The sequence below is a fragment of the Ahaetulla prasina genome, chromosome 2, assembly GCF_028640845.1.
Source record: "Ahaetulla prasina isolate Xishuangbanna chromosome 2, ASM2864084v1, whole genome shotgun sequence".
Taxonomy (NCBI): Eukaryota; Metazoa; Chordata; class Lepidosauria; order Squamata; family Colubridae; genus Ahaetulla; species Ahaetulla prasina.
The window spans coordinates 181217737-181232759 of NC_080540.1; the positions used below are offsets into that span (position 1 = coordinate 181217737).

General features: G+C 42.2%; 1 protein-coding gene across 1 annotated transcript in view; it reads right to left on the reverse strand.

The window, feature by feature from the left end:
- LOC131192129 (A.superbus venom factor 1) overlaps positions 1 to 15023 on the reverse strand; it is an 81865-nt gene that overhangs the window by 44608 nt on the left and 22234 nt on the right. Inside the window, exons 10-18 of the mRNA XM_058170976.1 lie at positions 13362 to 13477; positions 12823 to 12969; positions 7468 to 7677; positions 7150 to 7344; positions 6766 to 6927; positions 6535 to 6664; positions 5376 to 5450; positions 3477 to 3677; positions 614 to 725 (exon numbers count right to left, since the gene is read on the reverse strand). Of these exons, the coding sequence (XP_058026959.1) occupies positions 614 to 725; positions 3477 to 3677; positions 5376 to 5450; positions 6535 to 6664; positions 6766 to 6927; positions 7150 to 7344; positions 7468 to 7677; positions 12823 to 12969; positions 13362 to 13477 (1348 nt within the window). The remainder of the gene's footprint in view (positions 1 to 613; positions 726 to 3476; positions 3678 to 5375; positions 5451 to 6534; positions 6665 to 6765; positions 6928 to 7149; positions 7345 to 7467; positions 7678 to 12822; positions 12970 to 13361; positions 13478 to 15023) is intronic.

The window sequence follows — 15023 nt, forward strand, 5'->3', positions numbered from 1 at the left end:
GTGTAGTGAAGAGAAGGACCAGGGGAGACATGATAGCAGTGTTCCAATATCTCAGGGGCTGCCACAAAGAAGATGGAGTCAAGCTATTCTCCAAAGCACCTGAGAGTAAGACAAGAAGCAATGGGTAGAAACTAAACAAGCAGAGAAGCAGGTTAGAACTAAGGAGAAATTTCTTGACAATTAGAATAATTAATCAGTGGAACAACTTGCCTCCAGAAGTTGTGAATGCTCCAACACTGGAAATTTTTAAGAAGACATTGGATTACTATTTGTCTGAATTGGTGTAGGGTTTCCTGTCTAAGCAGAGGGTTGGACTAGAAGACCTCCAAGGTCCTTCCAACTCTGTTATTCTGTTATTAATTGTAATTAAACATTTTTCTACCTTTTCAAAATGGAATTCTGGTCATTCGCCATAATAAAGAACAGTGATTAACAAGTAGCTTTTCTCTTCTAAAGGAGGTGAAAAATAAACCACAGGTTTCATGCAGAACCTTTTCTGATCCTTTCCTCTTGGAAGAGACACTATCTTTCCCACCCCTGTATAAATTTTGCAATCATTAAATTTTCCTTTCAACTGAAAAGTGGGATATTATAAACAGCAGAACTCTAATACCCTTGACTGTTGGGCTGCTCGGGCAGGGACTCTGTTAGCCACAACCAACTCTCAGGAAATTCAGTCCTTGAGATGATGTTTTCATCTCCAAAGAATTCATCTTCAAAATCACCTGGAAAACAGAAAGCAAGTTGGTATAAGGTACTGTTTTTTTTAAAATACTTTATTAAATAAGCCACAGTTAACTAGATACTTATTTTCAAAAATAGCAAAGTAGTAGGTATCTCTGTATTTTGGTTAATCAGAGTATACTTTCCCTCACTTGCTATTCTACCAGAAAGTATTGAACATACAAACTGGCACAATGGTGCGACATTTCTTTCTTGAAAACTCAAGCTATTCAGAATGAGGCACTCTGCAGGGCAACAGGCACTGTTTCCATCACATGAAGTATTAGATGTAGTATCAAGGACATGATGAGAATTAATCATTGTTTCCGTAGCCACCTATTTCTTCCATCCTTATTTTATGTTCTCTATTATGTTCTCTAACATGTATGCATAAAATGAAATTAAGAAATAATAAATTTTCAGTCACGGAATAATAAATTTTCAGTCAACAAAAACTAGAAAAACAATTATCTATCAAGGCAAGGAAAATATGTGTTTCTGATCATCTCCCAATCTTGTAGCTACCTCAAAGTGTAGCTCTCACAATATTGACACAATGCTTATTTCTCCTCTTTTCTTCAGGAGTGTTCACACACATTTTGCACATAGAAAACAGGCAGTTTCAATCACTTTACTATGGTTGCCATCTTGACCTTTTTTACCTCAGCCTTTTAAAAAAATCGTTTTCAAACTCATTTTTTTTTAAATCAAGGTTTTAATTTATAGTTCACTCTTCCAACTAGAATAAAATTGAAGCAGTCTACCATTAAACTACCTCCAAAGATATATCTGTACTGCCACCACTTTCACACAACAAGCCCTCCAGATCATTTCTCAGGGACAGCTTTCTCCCCAAAAGTTGCTGAAGCTTTAGCTGAACCAAAAGGTCAGCAATGTTTTTAAAAATGTGGTGGGTTGTTTTGAGAGGAAGCAGCAGATTCCTGAGTCTGCTTTAATTAAAAACAATGATGTAATGAGAGTATAGTAGTGGGTTGCTACCAGTTCTCCCCAGTTCGCAAGAACTGGTAGTAAACATTTTGAGTAGTTCGGAGAACCGGTAGTAAAAATTCTGCCTGGCCCCGCCCCCAGTCTATTGCTGCCTCCCGACTCCCAGCTGATCGGCTAGAAGGAAAAAATCAAGACTCACTTGTCGAAGAAGAGGGGAAAAAAACAAGACACCGTCCCTTTAAATTGAGAAGCCAAGAAGCCTCCCAACTGATCAGCTCGCTTCTCAGCCAGGAGATCGCTTGGCAAAGAAGAAGTGGGGGCAGGAAACGCTGTCGTTTTAAATTGACAGAGCGGCTAGAAGCTCTTTTCTGGGTCAGCTGAACAGCAAATTGGATAAGAGGAGGAATTCTTATATGGTTCAATGTTTTTGAAGTTTTGGGGTTTGTGCAACATGGGCTTTGTGTTTCTAAGAAGGTTTGGGCGATTTCCATTGTGAAGTATCCTGTCTTGAATGAGTTTTCTGCCTGCTTGTAAATGGAGCCGAACTTCCAGCTTCCACTTTCTATGATCTCTAAGCACCGGTAGCTGTTTTCTGCTTACAAAGTTTCCTTTATGCAGCTGACAGGAATGTGGAATTCCAGGCAGGTTCCTTGCTAGCAGTTTGATTATTCCTTAATTATCTGGGATATTTTATTTGGGAAATGAAGAGAGGGGAGTTTGATTCTTTCCCAGAACAGATTAGTGGGGTGGGGAGAAAATGAGGATTTTGAAGTAACCTTCCCCTGGAGTGGGGAGGGAATGGGGATTTTAGGCTTGCTGTCAAACATCAGCCACAATACTAATGATTGTTTTGAACAATATGCAGGTTGTATTACATGAATGGCTATTTTATATGTGAAATTATGACTGAAACTATATAGGTTCACATTGTCAGGAAGTTTGTCCTTAGTTTTAGGTTGCTTCTCTCTTTGTTGAGTTTCCATCCATTGCTTCTTGTTTTGTCTTCTGGTGCTTTGGAAAATACTTCCCCCACCTTCTTTCTAGCAGCCCCTTAAAAGACTGTTGCCTAACACACTGTTGGGCAAAGCATGTGAGCCATTTCCTCCTTTCAGTGGTCCATGAAAGTGCATCTATAGCAGAGGTCTCTAACCTTGGCCACTTTAAGACTTTAAGACAGCAAAGCTGGCTGAGGAATTCTGGGAGTTGAAGTCCATAAGTCTTAAAGTAGCCAAGTTTGGAGACCTCTGATCTATAGTATGTAGATAATAAAGTTGAAAAAAGGTGAACAACATTTTTGCAGAACTATAGATACGTTGAGGCTGGGTGTGACAAAGAATGGCTGGGAGGGGAGGGGCCAGGCGAGGTACCCCTTGCCATGAGAGACATTGAATTGGCCACGCCTACCCAGTCATATGACCATCAAGCTACACCCACTGTCACATGACCATCAAGCCACACCCACAAAATAAGCCACGCCCACAGAACCAGTAGTAAAAAATTTAGAACCCACCCCTGAGCTCCATGCTGTATAGACCTAACCTTGATGGGAGCTGAGACAGCCCAGGGACTGGGAGGCTGGGTGTGATGTGATTCCCACAAGTGAGGTCTCATTCAATTCAACTTTTAATGTCCTCCTGCAATTACAGAACTATATTTTGCAGTAAAGCTCAGCTATAAATTAGCAACAATGACATATAAATACCTAATAATAACAATATACTCCAAGTGGGTTTTCAACCTTGGTAATGCTATTATGTGCCACGTTTTCCAGGTATTGGTGAATTAACCCAGAACCTGCTACTTACTTCTTGCCAGAAACAACTCACTCTCCCGTTTGTTTTCATCTCGGATCCCTTTGATGTAGTGACAGCATTCAAGGAAGGCGGCCTTACAGGCATCTCCCTCCTGGATATATTTTGCACGCTTTTCACAACTGTACCCCATGGGGTTCTCATGCATGCCATCTTCACAGCATTTACGTAGGTCTTGATCCTGAAACTGTGCCGCTAAAATATGCAAAATTTGTGAAACATTAGACAATCCTATTTCTCATAGTCATAGGCATAAAGGGAAACAAGAGACAATGAATATCTACATAAATTAATCAAATGAGTTAGTTGTTTATCTTGTCCCAGACAGTTGGAACAGCTGAACATCCTTTGACTTTTCACTACTGTAGTTATTAGGGACTGTCATTTTCATAAGATTGCTTTATGACTTATTACTGCATCTGCAGTTTTGCCAGAACATTCAAACTTATGTTCTGTTTTTGAAAATCAATTAAATGTTGCAATGGATCTCAAACTCTTAAAAAGAGTATTCTAGGTACTACTAGGAGGCTTGAGTAAGCCATCACCAGCTCCTGGAAGAAACATGGGATTTAATTCGCCTAAAGGCCCTTTTCTTTAGTTATATCTCTTCTTTCAACCAAGCCATCCTGCAATCTTGCATATGGAGGAGTCCAAATGACAAATCCTGAGTATGCACCTTGTTTAGGTCCCTTGGGCAGGGGAAGGAATTGGGGTCTGCTTGAGGAAGGTGATGGCCCCAATCCAGTCACCAATTCATTTCTAGCTGAGAGTCATGGCCAGCTTCTCATGGCGCTGGTTGTTCTGCATTAGCTCCCCTTGGCCTTTGGATGGTATGCAGGGAGGGGGGGAGGGGCATGCTCCTAAAAACTACTGGGTAAACCAAGGAGAAACCCAATTTGTTTCACTTAGTTTGTATTTCAATGTAATTAAAATTAAAAACAATTAATATAATTATTCTTCAACAGAATTCTCCCATTCTCATAACAGGCAAAAGTAATAATAATAATTTGGAGGCTTTCAGTGTTTACCCCCAAGGCTTCTATGGACGGAACGCTCTCTGAAGTTCAACAGTTCAACACCTGCCTGTAGAACATTTCCTTGGCCACTAAATAGGAGGTTTACTGATCTCTCTAGGAATAGCAACTTTATTTTACTTTGTACTATTTATTATTTTTTGAAATTAAGCAAATAATTAATTATATCACCAGTACAGGGGAAACAAAAAATTTTAAATTTTGAATGTGTTTTTTTTAGTTACATTTATAAATCCATAATTTGTGTTTTAAGCTTACTATACGGTTAAACACATTTATTCTTAGCTTTCTCCTGAAATAAAGGACATCAGTTCTAGGTGTTCTACTGTTGTTTTTTATGGTCCTGGTGATTCATAAGTTACAAAAAAGGCTTTGGGACATGGATGTCTTTAGGAAGGGGATGGTTGAAACCCTATAACTGCCATGTTGATATGCAGGCATCCCCACAGAAGTTCCTGGTTTGGGAGCTGCTTGTAGTTCCCTGCCATTGCTTACTTCCTCCTCCTCAAGAACAATTCTTGATCAGTGCTGCGATCAATGCTTAAAATTTTTGTCTATCAAGTGTAATCTCTTTAGCTGGAACCAGTTACTGTAGATTCTACATTAAACTATTGGGCCATTTAAGTACTGCCCACATTGCACTCAGAATTCAAGCACTCAAAGTTATTGATAAGTTAAGAATGATTCTATTTATTAGAGATTATTAATTTTCTACCCTTTTGCTTGAGAAACAACAGAAAGAGGGATAATCTTCCTCCATTCCTTTATTCATTTCCTGACTGATTCAATAAATGCAAATGGACTGCAGTTTTATTTTTTTACCTCAGAGTAAACAGAGACTTCATTATTTGTCACATACCTTTGCTTGCCTTGCTGTCAAGCAGCAAAACAGAGCTGCGACGCCTCCGATTTGCAGGCTGAGGACATTTTGCATCTGAACAAGGCAGGGGAGAAGAGGTAGGAACAATTATTCTTTAAAGTAAGAAGATAACGTTCAGCACTAATTCCTGTGAAGATTAATTTTACAATCGTTTTACAGTAAAGGAGTTCTGCTGCCTTCTATGGGACTTTCTCCCATTTAAAATAGATTGGGAATGCAGTCTGAAGCCTTAATTATGTGTTATTTGGATGTGTTAATAGAAAGTTCACTTTAGTGCTGGGAAGCTGCAGTAAGGAAGAAAGTTTAGTAAGGTAGGTCCCTCTTAAAATCATAAAGTAGATATCCTGCATTATAATTCCCTCCTCTGATATTGTCCTTAGAAACAGTGATCTGGAATTTGTCCTACAATTTGAGTCATCATTTGGTAGAAGATGTTGGAACCATTGCATGCAGTTCAAGAACTCAGTGGCCAATATTCTGGCCACTGAAATGGGACATTTTAGCAAAAGAGAAACGTAAAAGGAAGGTGTGCTAATTGGCATATGAAAAAGGCAACCTTGAAGTGCCTGGTTCTCTGTAAACCTGACCAAGATTTCTATGGCAACCAAACTGATACGTTTCTTTTATTAATACATTAATTCCTTCTTGAACATAGTAAGTGTAGAAGTAACATGAGGTTTCTTAATTATGAATGTTTATGCTTATATCATGTATTACTTAGGCATAAGTATGAGTCTATCATTTCTTCCTCCTTTCTGAAATATATAAATATGAATAAATCTTTTTGTTTGCTGGAATTTCTTCCACTATTTTCTGGAGGTAGTTCCTCCAGTACACGCTGAAAACAATATGTTTTCTTTCTTTCTTTCTTTCTTTCTTTCTTTCTTTCTTTCTTTCTTTCTTTCTTTCTTTCTCTTCCTTCCTTCCTTCCTTCCTTCGTTTCTTTCTTTCTTTTCTAAACTGCCCATCTCAACCAAGTGACTCTGCAGTGAGCCTTGACTATTTGCTTAGGTCCTTGTGAATTGATTCCCATATGATGCCAGTAGTATTTGACGGGGCAAATGCTCTTCTCTTGGCTTCTAAATGGATTGGAAAATCTCTGCCATCTCCCAGACATTAGCATCCATCCCCAAAATACCTGATCTTTGTTTGGTGTTGAGACTAGTGCTGGTTGTCAGAGTCAGTCCAGCATCTTCAAACACACCCAGATTATTCTGGCCGCTGCCAGCTGTACAGCCAAAGTCACTCTTTTCTATTGTGTCCCATATCTAGTGCACATCATAGAAAAAAAAATGTTCTTCTTCAGTACTATATGTCAGAAAGCTCTTGAAAGCTGAGTGTTTGTAGCTTAAGAAATGTCTGGCCTTACCTTAGCTTGGCTAATCTTATATTTATCATTGAGAACATATACTGCTTTGTCCACAGCCACAAGACCGACCCGAGCACCTGGATCCCCTTCCAATTTGATTTTCATTGAAGCTCCTGGCTTTTGTATTCGATTGTCTCTGGAAGATGCTCCTTTCACAACCAACTGTTTATACAAAGCAAAGAACAGCTCAAATCTCTAACAGATAGCAAAATTGCCAGTTCAGGGTAAAATAGTTGGCTTTCTCTATTGAATAGAAATAAATGTTTGGGGAAAATATCATGAAAATGCTTTAAAATAAGCACATCTGATTTATGCACTTCTGATGCAGCTACAATAAGGTGTTTCCCATGACTGCTAAGAAAGCTACTGGGAAGTTTGACTTACCGTTCCCATGCAGGTATCCTTCACATCCACCCAGACAGAATCAGCCACAATTTCAGTGTTTTCCACTACGTAGTAAGCCACAAACCGGAAGGAAGGGATGAGATCTGGAGTGATACGCAGAGTCATGGTTACCAGATTCTGCCCAGCTCCCTTGGGTTGCCTGCCAACCTTGAAAATCTTCCCCTTAGTCAATATCTGAGGGTGAACAAATACTGATTAATGGAAAAGTTAGAAATGATAGATTAAGCCAGTGGCTTCAAGACTACAATATGAATTGAAATGCAGCCCTTGGATTTCCTCCAGGTCTATAATACTTACGAGGTATGTGAAATATTGGATCTGGTTCAGCGAATTTGCATTGCCCCTCACATTGAAATTGACAGGTAAGTTATCTCCGGGCTTAATTTCTGCAGATGTAATGGCTACATGAAGATAGTTTCCAGATCCTCCCTGGGTTTGGTAGGCTGTGGCTGTCATGGACTTTGTTGCCTGGCGTTCTCTTGGGAGCTCTCCATGTTTGGTTCTAACCTACACAGGGTACATATGAAGCAGTAACCTAATTAGGAAGTTACTATGACTCCTTTTAAGGCTGGCATTTAGTGATGTCCACATGAAGACTGCTGAAAGAATACAGTAATGGCTAGCAAGGAACTGGCTGGCATCCTGTTTTCATAAAAAAATATATATCTGAGATCCTGTTATTTGATCTGCATCTTTAAGATTAAAAAAGAGCTCTGTGTTACTATGAGTGTATTATAATTGGGATTTGGAGAGTGGGCAGAGCTATTGAATAAAACAATTGCAAAGAGAATTGCAGCCTGAGGATCAGATGGGATGATGAACTGGCTACAAAAAGCAAATGGGATGTTTAATGCCAAACCAACTCAGAGACTTGCAAAAATCATTGTTCCTGTGAAAGAGCATCGCTACTTCTTAATACTGAGAAAAGAGAAGAAATCACTTTATTTTCAGTGGCATTTATCCACGGGATATATTTTCTATTTGTTTTCCCTTAAAAAACAAACTTTACCCAGGGCATTAGGAGCTGCCCGAGGCCATTTATTTCCCCACCTTCCTTTCTTTTTATAGATATCACCAGACCACACAATATACCATGATCAGCTGACTTTTACAGGTGATCCTTGTAAAAAGAAAAAAAGATGAAGAAAGATTGTTATTATATTACACTCAACTCAATACACCCAAATATACAGATATCAATATAGCAATAGACCCAAATATACAGATATCAACCTATACACTACACCTATTTGGGAACAGATGGGAGACTTGTCTGAGGACAGCAGAATGATACCGACGGCGGCAACGGAAGCACCAACCCACCCCCCTTACTCCATGTTTTTTGGACTTGGCTTTGGACAGACTTATAGTACTTTATATTTTATCCTGGATTTAAGATCTTATAATTATCTGACCTAATTAAGACCTTGGATTGACCGGGATTATACCATCGAGACTGTCCATTGTTTTTCATCTTATGCCCGTCCTTAACTGGAGAACTATCTTAGTATTAACATTCTTGCCAATCCTGAGATGGAGCCATTTTTTTCGCCGATTCTTATCTTCATGCGGTATTCCTCATGTGAACTCTTGCGCCTGCGAGGTGCCCCCGCCTCGCAGGAATGGCCCCCCACATTACCGAGGGCCGGCCTCAATGACGGGTCTTGGGACCCACAGAGGTGGCATGCATCTAGAAAGAACCTGTGGGGATTTTTAGATAGGGAATTTTTAAGGGGAGGGAGGGAAAGGGCGGGTGTTGGGGGTAGCCTGCCGGGGGGGGGGGCAGTTCCTGCGCGCGCTCACAGTTTTTTTAACAGGTCCGAAGGTAACGGGGGAGGATGATGTTCCTGGTTGTGAGGGTGGTTCCATTTGTACAGTAAGTGGGAGGGGCAGATATGGCAGAAATGAGGGGCCGTATCGATCCCTGGGGGCGCGCGCTCGCTGTTTAAAAGCGATCGCGCGCCCCGGCCCTTCAGACTTCTCCCGTTCCCCGGGCAACCAGGATCCTCAGAGCTTGGGCCTTCGGTTGATGCTGTGCAATGCATGGTCCGTGATTAACAAAGCCCCCCTAATTTGTGATCTTATACGGGGGGGTCCGCGAACCTTATGGGCATTACGGAGACCTGGTTGGGCACGGAAGGGGGAGTTCCCCTTGTCGAAATGTGCCCACCGGGTTTCCGAGCATTCCATCAACCGAGGGCCCAAGGTAGGGGGGGGCAGTTGTTATCAGGGAAAGTCTAGAACCGAGGGAGACCACTGTACCTCAGATAGCCGGTTGTGAATCCCTCTTTGTGAAGTGGGGTCATAGGGTTCAGATGGGCTTGTTGATCACGTACCTGGCTCCTTGCTGCGTGACTACAGCCCTGCCCGAGCTGTTGGAGGTGCTTGCCGGGGTGGTGGTTGAGACCCCCAGACTTATGGTCATGGGGGACTTCAACTTGCCATCGACCGGCTTGTCATCGATGGCGGCCCGGAAGTTCATGGCCTCCATGACGGCCTTGGACCTGACACAAATAGTTGATGGCCCTACTCACATTGGGGGAGGCACACTGGATCTGATTTTTATCTCTGGACAGTGGTTAAATGATCTGGATTTAGGAGATTTAGTGACCAAGCCTTTATCATGGTCAGATCATTTTCTCCTTTGCCTGGACTTTTGGACCACCACTCAACACCGCAGGGAGACAGGACCAATACGTTGGTTCCGTCCCAGGCGCCTGATGGACCCAGAGAGGTTCCTGACGGAGCTTGGGCCGTTCCATGAGGATCTGGCCCACGGCACGGCTGAAGAACTAGTTGCGGCCTGGGAACTGGCCGCGGCTGGGGCTTTAGACCGGGTCGTGCCTTTGCGGCCTCTAACCCGGCGTAGATCTCAACCAGCTCCTTGGTTCTCCAAGGAGCTGAGGGAGATGAAATGCCGGAGAAGACGCCTAGAGAGTGCCTGGAGATCCAGCCGTTCCGAAGCTGACCGGACACTAGTTAGGTCTTATAGTAGGACCTACTTAGTGGCATTGAGGGAAGTGAAGCATTTTTACGTTTCCTCCCTCATTGCGTCGGCAGATAACCGCCCGGCCGTCCTGTTTCGGGTGACCCGCTCTCTCCTTCAACAGGAGGTGCAGGAGGACCCCTTACAGGGCCGTGCCGAGGAGTTTAGTGGTTATCTATACGATAAAATCGTTCAGCTTCGGGATGGGCTGGATCAAAATTGGGTAGATCCAGGTGAGAGGTCGGAGACTCGTCTTGTTGAGACTGTTTGGGATGGATTTGACCCTGTGACTCCCGAGAACATGGACAGGTTGTTGGGGAGGTTGAATGTCACCACATGTTTACTGGACCCGTGCCCCTCCTGGTTGGTGCTGGCCACGCAGGAGGTGACATGAGGCTGGCTCCGGGGGATTATCAATGCTTCTTTGTTGGAAGGGGTTTTCCCTGCCGCCTTGAAAGAGGTGGTGGTGAGACCCCTCCTTAAGAAGCCTTCCCTGGACCCAGCTGTTTTGGGAAATTATCGTCCAGTTGGTTGATGATCTCTGGAGGGACAGGGACAGGGGTTGTTCCTCTGCCCTGGTCCTATTAGACCTCTCAGCGGCTTTTGATACCATCAACCATGGTATCCTGCTGCACCGGCTGGGGAGTCTGGGAGTGGGAGGCACCGTTTATCAGTGGTTCTCCTCCTATCTCTCTGACCAGTCGCAGACAGTGTTGGCAGGGGGGCAGAGATCGACCGCGAGGCGCCTCACATGTGGGGTGCCGTAGGGGTTGATTCTCTTGCCTCTCCTGTTCAACATCTATATGAAGCCGCTGGGTGAGATCATCAATGGCTTTGGGGTGAGGTACCAACTGTACGCTGACGACACGCAGCTGTACTTTTCCACCCCAGGCCACCCCAACGAAGCTATCGAAGTACTGTCCCGGTGTCTGGAAGCCGTACGGGTCTGGATGGGGAGAAACAGGCTCAAGCTCAATCCCTCCAAGACGGAGTGGCTGTGGATGCCGGCACCCCGGTACAGTCAGCTGCAGCCACGGCTGACTGTTGGGGGCGAATCATTGGCCCCGGTGGAGAGGGTGCGCAACTTAGGCGTTCTCCTGGATGGGCGGTTGTCTTTTGAAGATCACTTGACGACCGTCTCCAGGAGAGCTTTTTATCAGGTTCGCCTGATTCGCCAGTTGCGCCCCTTCCTTGACCGGGATGCCCTATGCACGGTCACTCATGCTCTTGTTACCTCTCGCTTGGACTACTGCAATGCTCTCTACATGGGGCTCCCCTTGAAGAGCACCTGGAAGCTCCAGTTGGTTCAGAATGCAGCTGCGCAGGTGATAGAGGGAGCCGCACGTGGCTCCCATGTAACACTCCTGCGCAGTCTGCACTGGCTACCTGTGGTCTTTCGGGTGCACTTCAAGATTTTGGTTACTACCTTTAAAGCGCTCCATGGCTTAGGGCCAGGGTTCTTACAGGACCGCCTACTGCTACCGAATGCCTCCCACCAACTCGTACTCGCACAGAGAGGGACTTCTCAGGGTGCCGTCCACCAAGCAATGTCGGCTGGCAGCCCCCAGGGGAAGGGCCTTCTCTGTGGGGGCTGCCACCCTCTGGAATGAACTTCCCCCTGGACTTCGTCAACTGCCTGACCTTCGGACCTTCCGCCGCGAGCTGAAGACTTATCTGTTTATTCGCGCAGGACTGGCATAGGAATTTTAAATAGCTTTTAATATTTGATATAAATTTTATGGGGTTTTACGGTTTTAAATGTTTTAATCTGGCCTTATATCTAATAAGTTTTTTAACTATTGTTTTATTTGTATATTATTGCTGTTTTATCTTGGCTGTGAACCACCCTGAGTCCTTCGGGAGAAGGGCGGTATAAAAATCCAATAAATAAAATTAAATAAATAAATAAATACACAATGATATCCCTTACACTAACAGGTATACATAATGTATTCAAGTCCATTCCTAGCCAAGATGACTCTCCAGTGACACAATGTGCATAGGGACTTCACAGCGTATATTTCTTGATTTGCCTTTCATAGCTATGTGGACTATCCTGCAAAAGTGCAATAAAAATGGAGTTTGCATCACAGCAAACAGATGAAGATTGCATCACTTGTTCCCTTTTGAGCAACAGCAGAGCTGCTGCTGGCATCCAAGGTGCCATTGTGCAGAATTCCACAATGCATAGGCCTGCTAGGTCTGCCTCTGCTCTCAGACTGTGTATGGGCAAAGAGGGTGAGCTTATGTTACTGACACTGTATCTCCTTCAATTTCTTTGTAACTGGCAACTGACAGTTGTCTCTTCAGGTCATTCCATTGGATGGTGCACAATTTGCACACCAGACTGTGATGGCCCTAGGTTCCAACATAGATGTCAGGCCCAAAATCAAGAATAACACTTTTCCCAAATTGAGTTCTTTATTGCTTTCAAACTTATAGACAAAATCTTGGCAAACTGAGGAGTCTACTATCTGTATCTACAAAATACTCTGAGAACTATTAGGAAGGCTGTCTTCACCCTATTTCTCTCACAAAAAAGTCCAGTCTGAGTTATCTCTTATTCCTCTGCAATGCTTTTCTCCCTGCTGGGAATCCACCTCCTCACGACATTCCCTCTCATCAGCATATTGAATGGGATTTAACAGAATGTCAGAGTGACTTACAGTGATCGGTAGGCTTTGAATGTTCAGTGGTGTGTTCAGGATGAGCTTAGCAGTCCCATCGCTCAAAGTGGTTCCCTCAGAATGAATGGCCTCTGATACTACTGGTACATTGGCAGCTGGTGAGCCGTCAGGGTTGGTAACATACACCTAAAATAATCCAGAAGAGATGATTCAGCATGGAACATGGCAGCTTCCTCTGAATTTAAATCAGTTTATTTAACTATTATTTATTTAAAAGATTTATATGGCTGCCCAAGTCACTCAAAGTTACTCCAGCGGCTTAGAAATTGATTTACTAAAGCTTTTTTTTGTAATTTATACTGTATGTTCTATGCAGATACATTACAGGAAACATCCAATGTACAAATACCAATCAATTGATCATTCTACAGTGGCAGAGTCAACCCTGAGGTAAACTGAAGCCTCCATATGCATCTCGAACAACCAAGTCTGGACAGCTCTTCAGAAGCCCAGTAAGGTGGAGGAGGATATTGTTAAGGTGGTTCTTTGACAAAATAAGAGACTTCCATTTCTATTACCGTCAGTTCATATGGCATTCCTGGCTTGAAATATTTGGGGGTTTTTGTGAAGTAGATCTGATAGGGAGATGTCACAATATGAATGCCGCTTTGCTCAGTCACTACCATATCACTGCCTGCAAAACAAAAAGAAGGAATGCAACAGTGGTGGGTTTCAAATTTTTTACCACCAGTTCCGTCGGTGTGGCTTAGTGGGCGTGGCGTGGCGGGTGTGGCAGGGGAAGGATACTGTAAAATCTCCATTCCCACCCCACTCCAGGGGAAGGTTATTGCAAAATCCCCATTTCCTCCCGATCAGCTGGAACCTGGGAGGCAGAGAATAGATGGGCCAGTCAGAATTTTTACTACCAATTCTCTGAACCAGTCAAAATTTCCGCTACTGGTTCTCCAGAACTGATCAGAACCTGCTGAATCCCACCTCTGGAATGCAACTTAAAATAGGAAATCAAACTAAGAAATGCAAGAAAAAAAATCCTGAAGCACTATTAGTTTCAAGCCTAATAAACCCAGTACTTTCACAGTTTGTAAATTCTCTCAACATTTTCTCTCTTCCTATCCCTTTCTTTTTCTAGAAAACAATGTTGCAACATATTATGTGCTAATTGTAAGGTTTATTATACTGTCATGTAAATGGTCTTAAGAAGTTAGAGAAAATAATGTGGCAAATCATCATTTATAAATAAAATTGGCATATTAAAAATTCAGAAGGTGTGGAGTGGGGATTTATTAATATATTGTTTTATTTTGTGGCTTTGAGACTGGACATACTGTTTCCCTTAAAATAGCAATAGCACTTAGACTTATATGCTTCAGAAACAAAGCCTGGATGTAATTCCACACAAAACTATAGATTCAAAACTGCTTGAAGAAAATTGACAAAAAAAATTGAAATTAGAAATTGAAATTTGACAAAAGTGATAAGAAATATTAGCACTGTAAATTTTCTCCAATTATGTCCCGATAGAAGTTCAATATTTTCCAGAGATTTTAAAGCACTTCAAAGAGATGAACATATGCAACTTTATATAGGACTGATTTATAAATGGAGAAACAATTTGTGATAAAGAGAAAAGGCAGAGATCTAATGCTTCTGGACTAAATATGTACAGGTTCTATCATTTGTTAAAGATGGAAAAATAAAGAAAAGAGCTTTATACCCTCCTGACTGACTTTGAAACAATAATTTCTGAACTAAAGGAAAATGCCAAAGAATCATGTCAAAACTTTATATGATATCATTCAAAGCGTTCCAGAATGTAGTAAAATGTCTATAAGAACAATAGATTGGAATCTATACTGAGAATATGAAACGGAAAACTTTATGGAAAGCTTTACCTTACTATGGAAAGATATGAAATGGAAAGCTTTACCTTACTGTGGAAGGATTATAAAAAAATATTCATATTGTATTCCAATTTTAGCAAATATTTGAGGACAGTATCTAATAATGATACAAACTGACATATCTGGTAGCATGGACCAAAATCCAAAATTTTAATCATTTTTTATAGAATGAATAAGATCTATTATATCACCTTCCATAGCAATTAGCTATTTTATTGGTGTTTCAAGAAGACAATGAAAATATTAGAAACAAAGACGAGATCAGATTGACACTGGTGTCAGGAAGCACATGTATAGCCCAGGAAGAGAAGGACATTA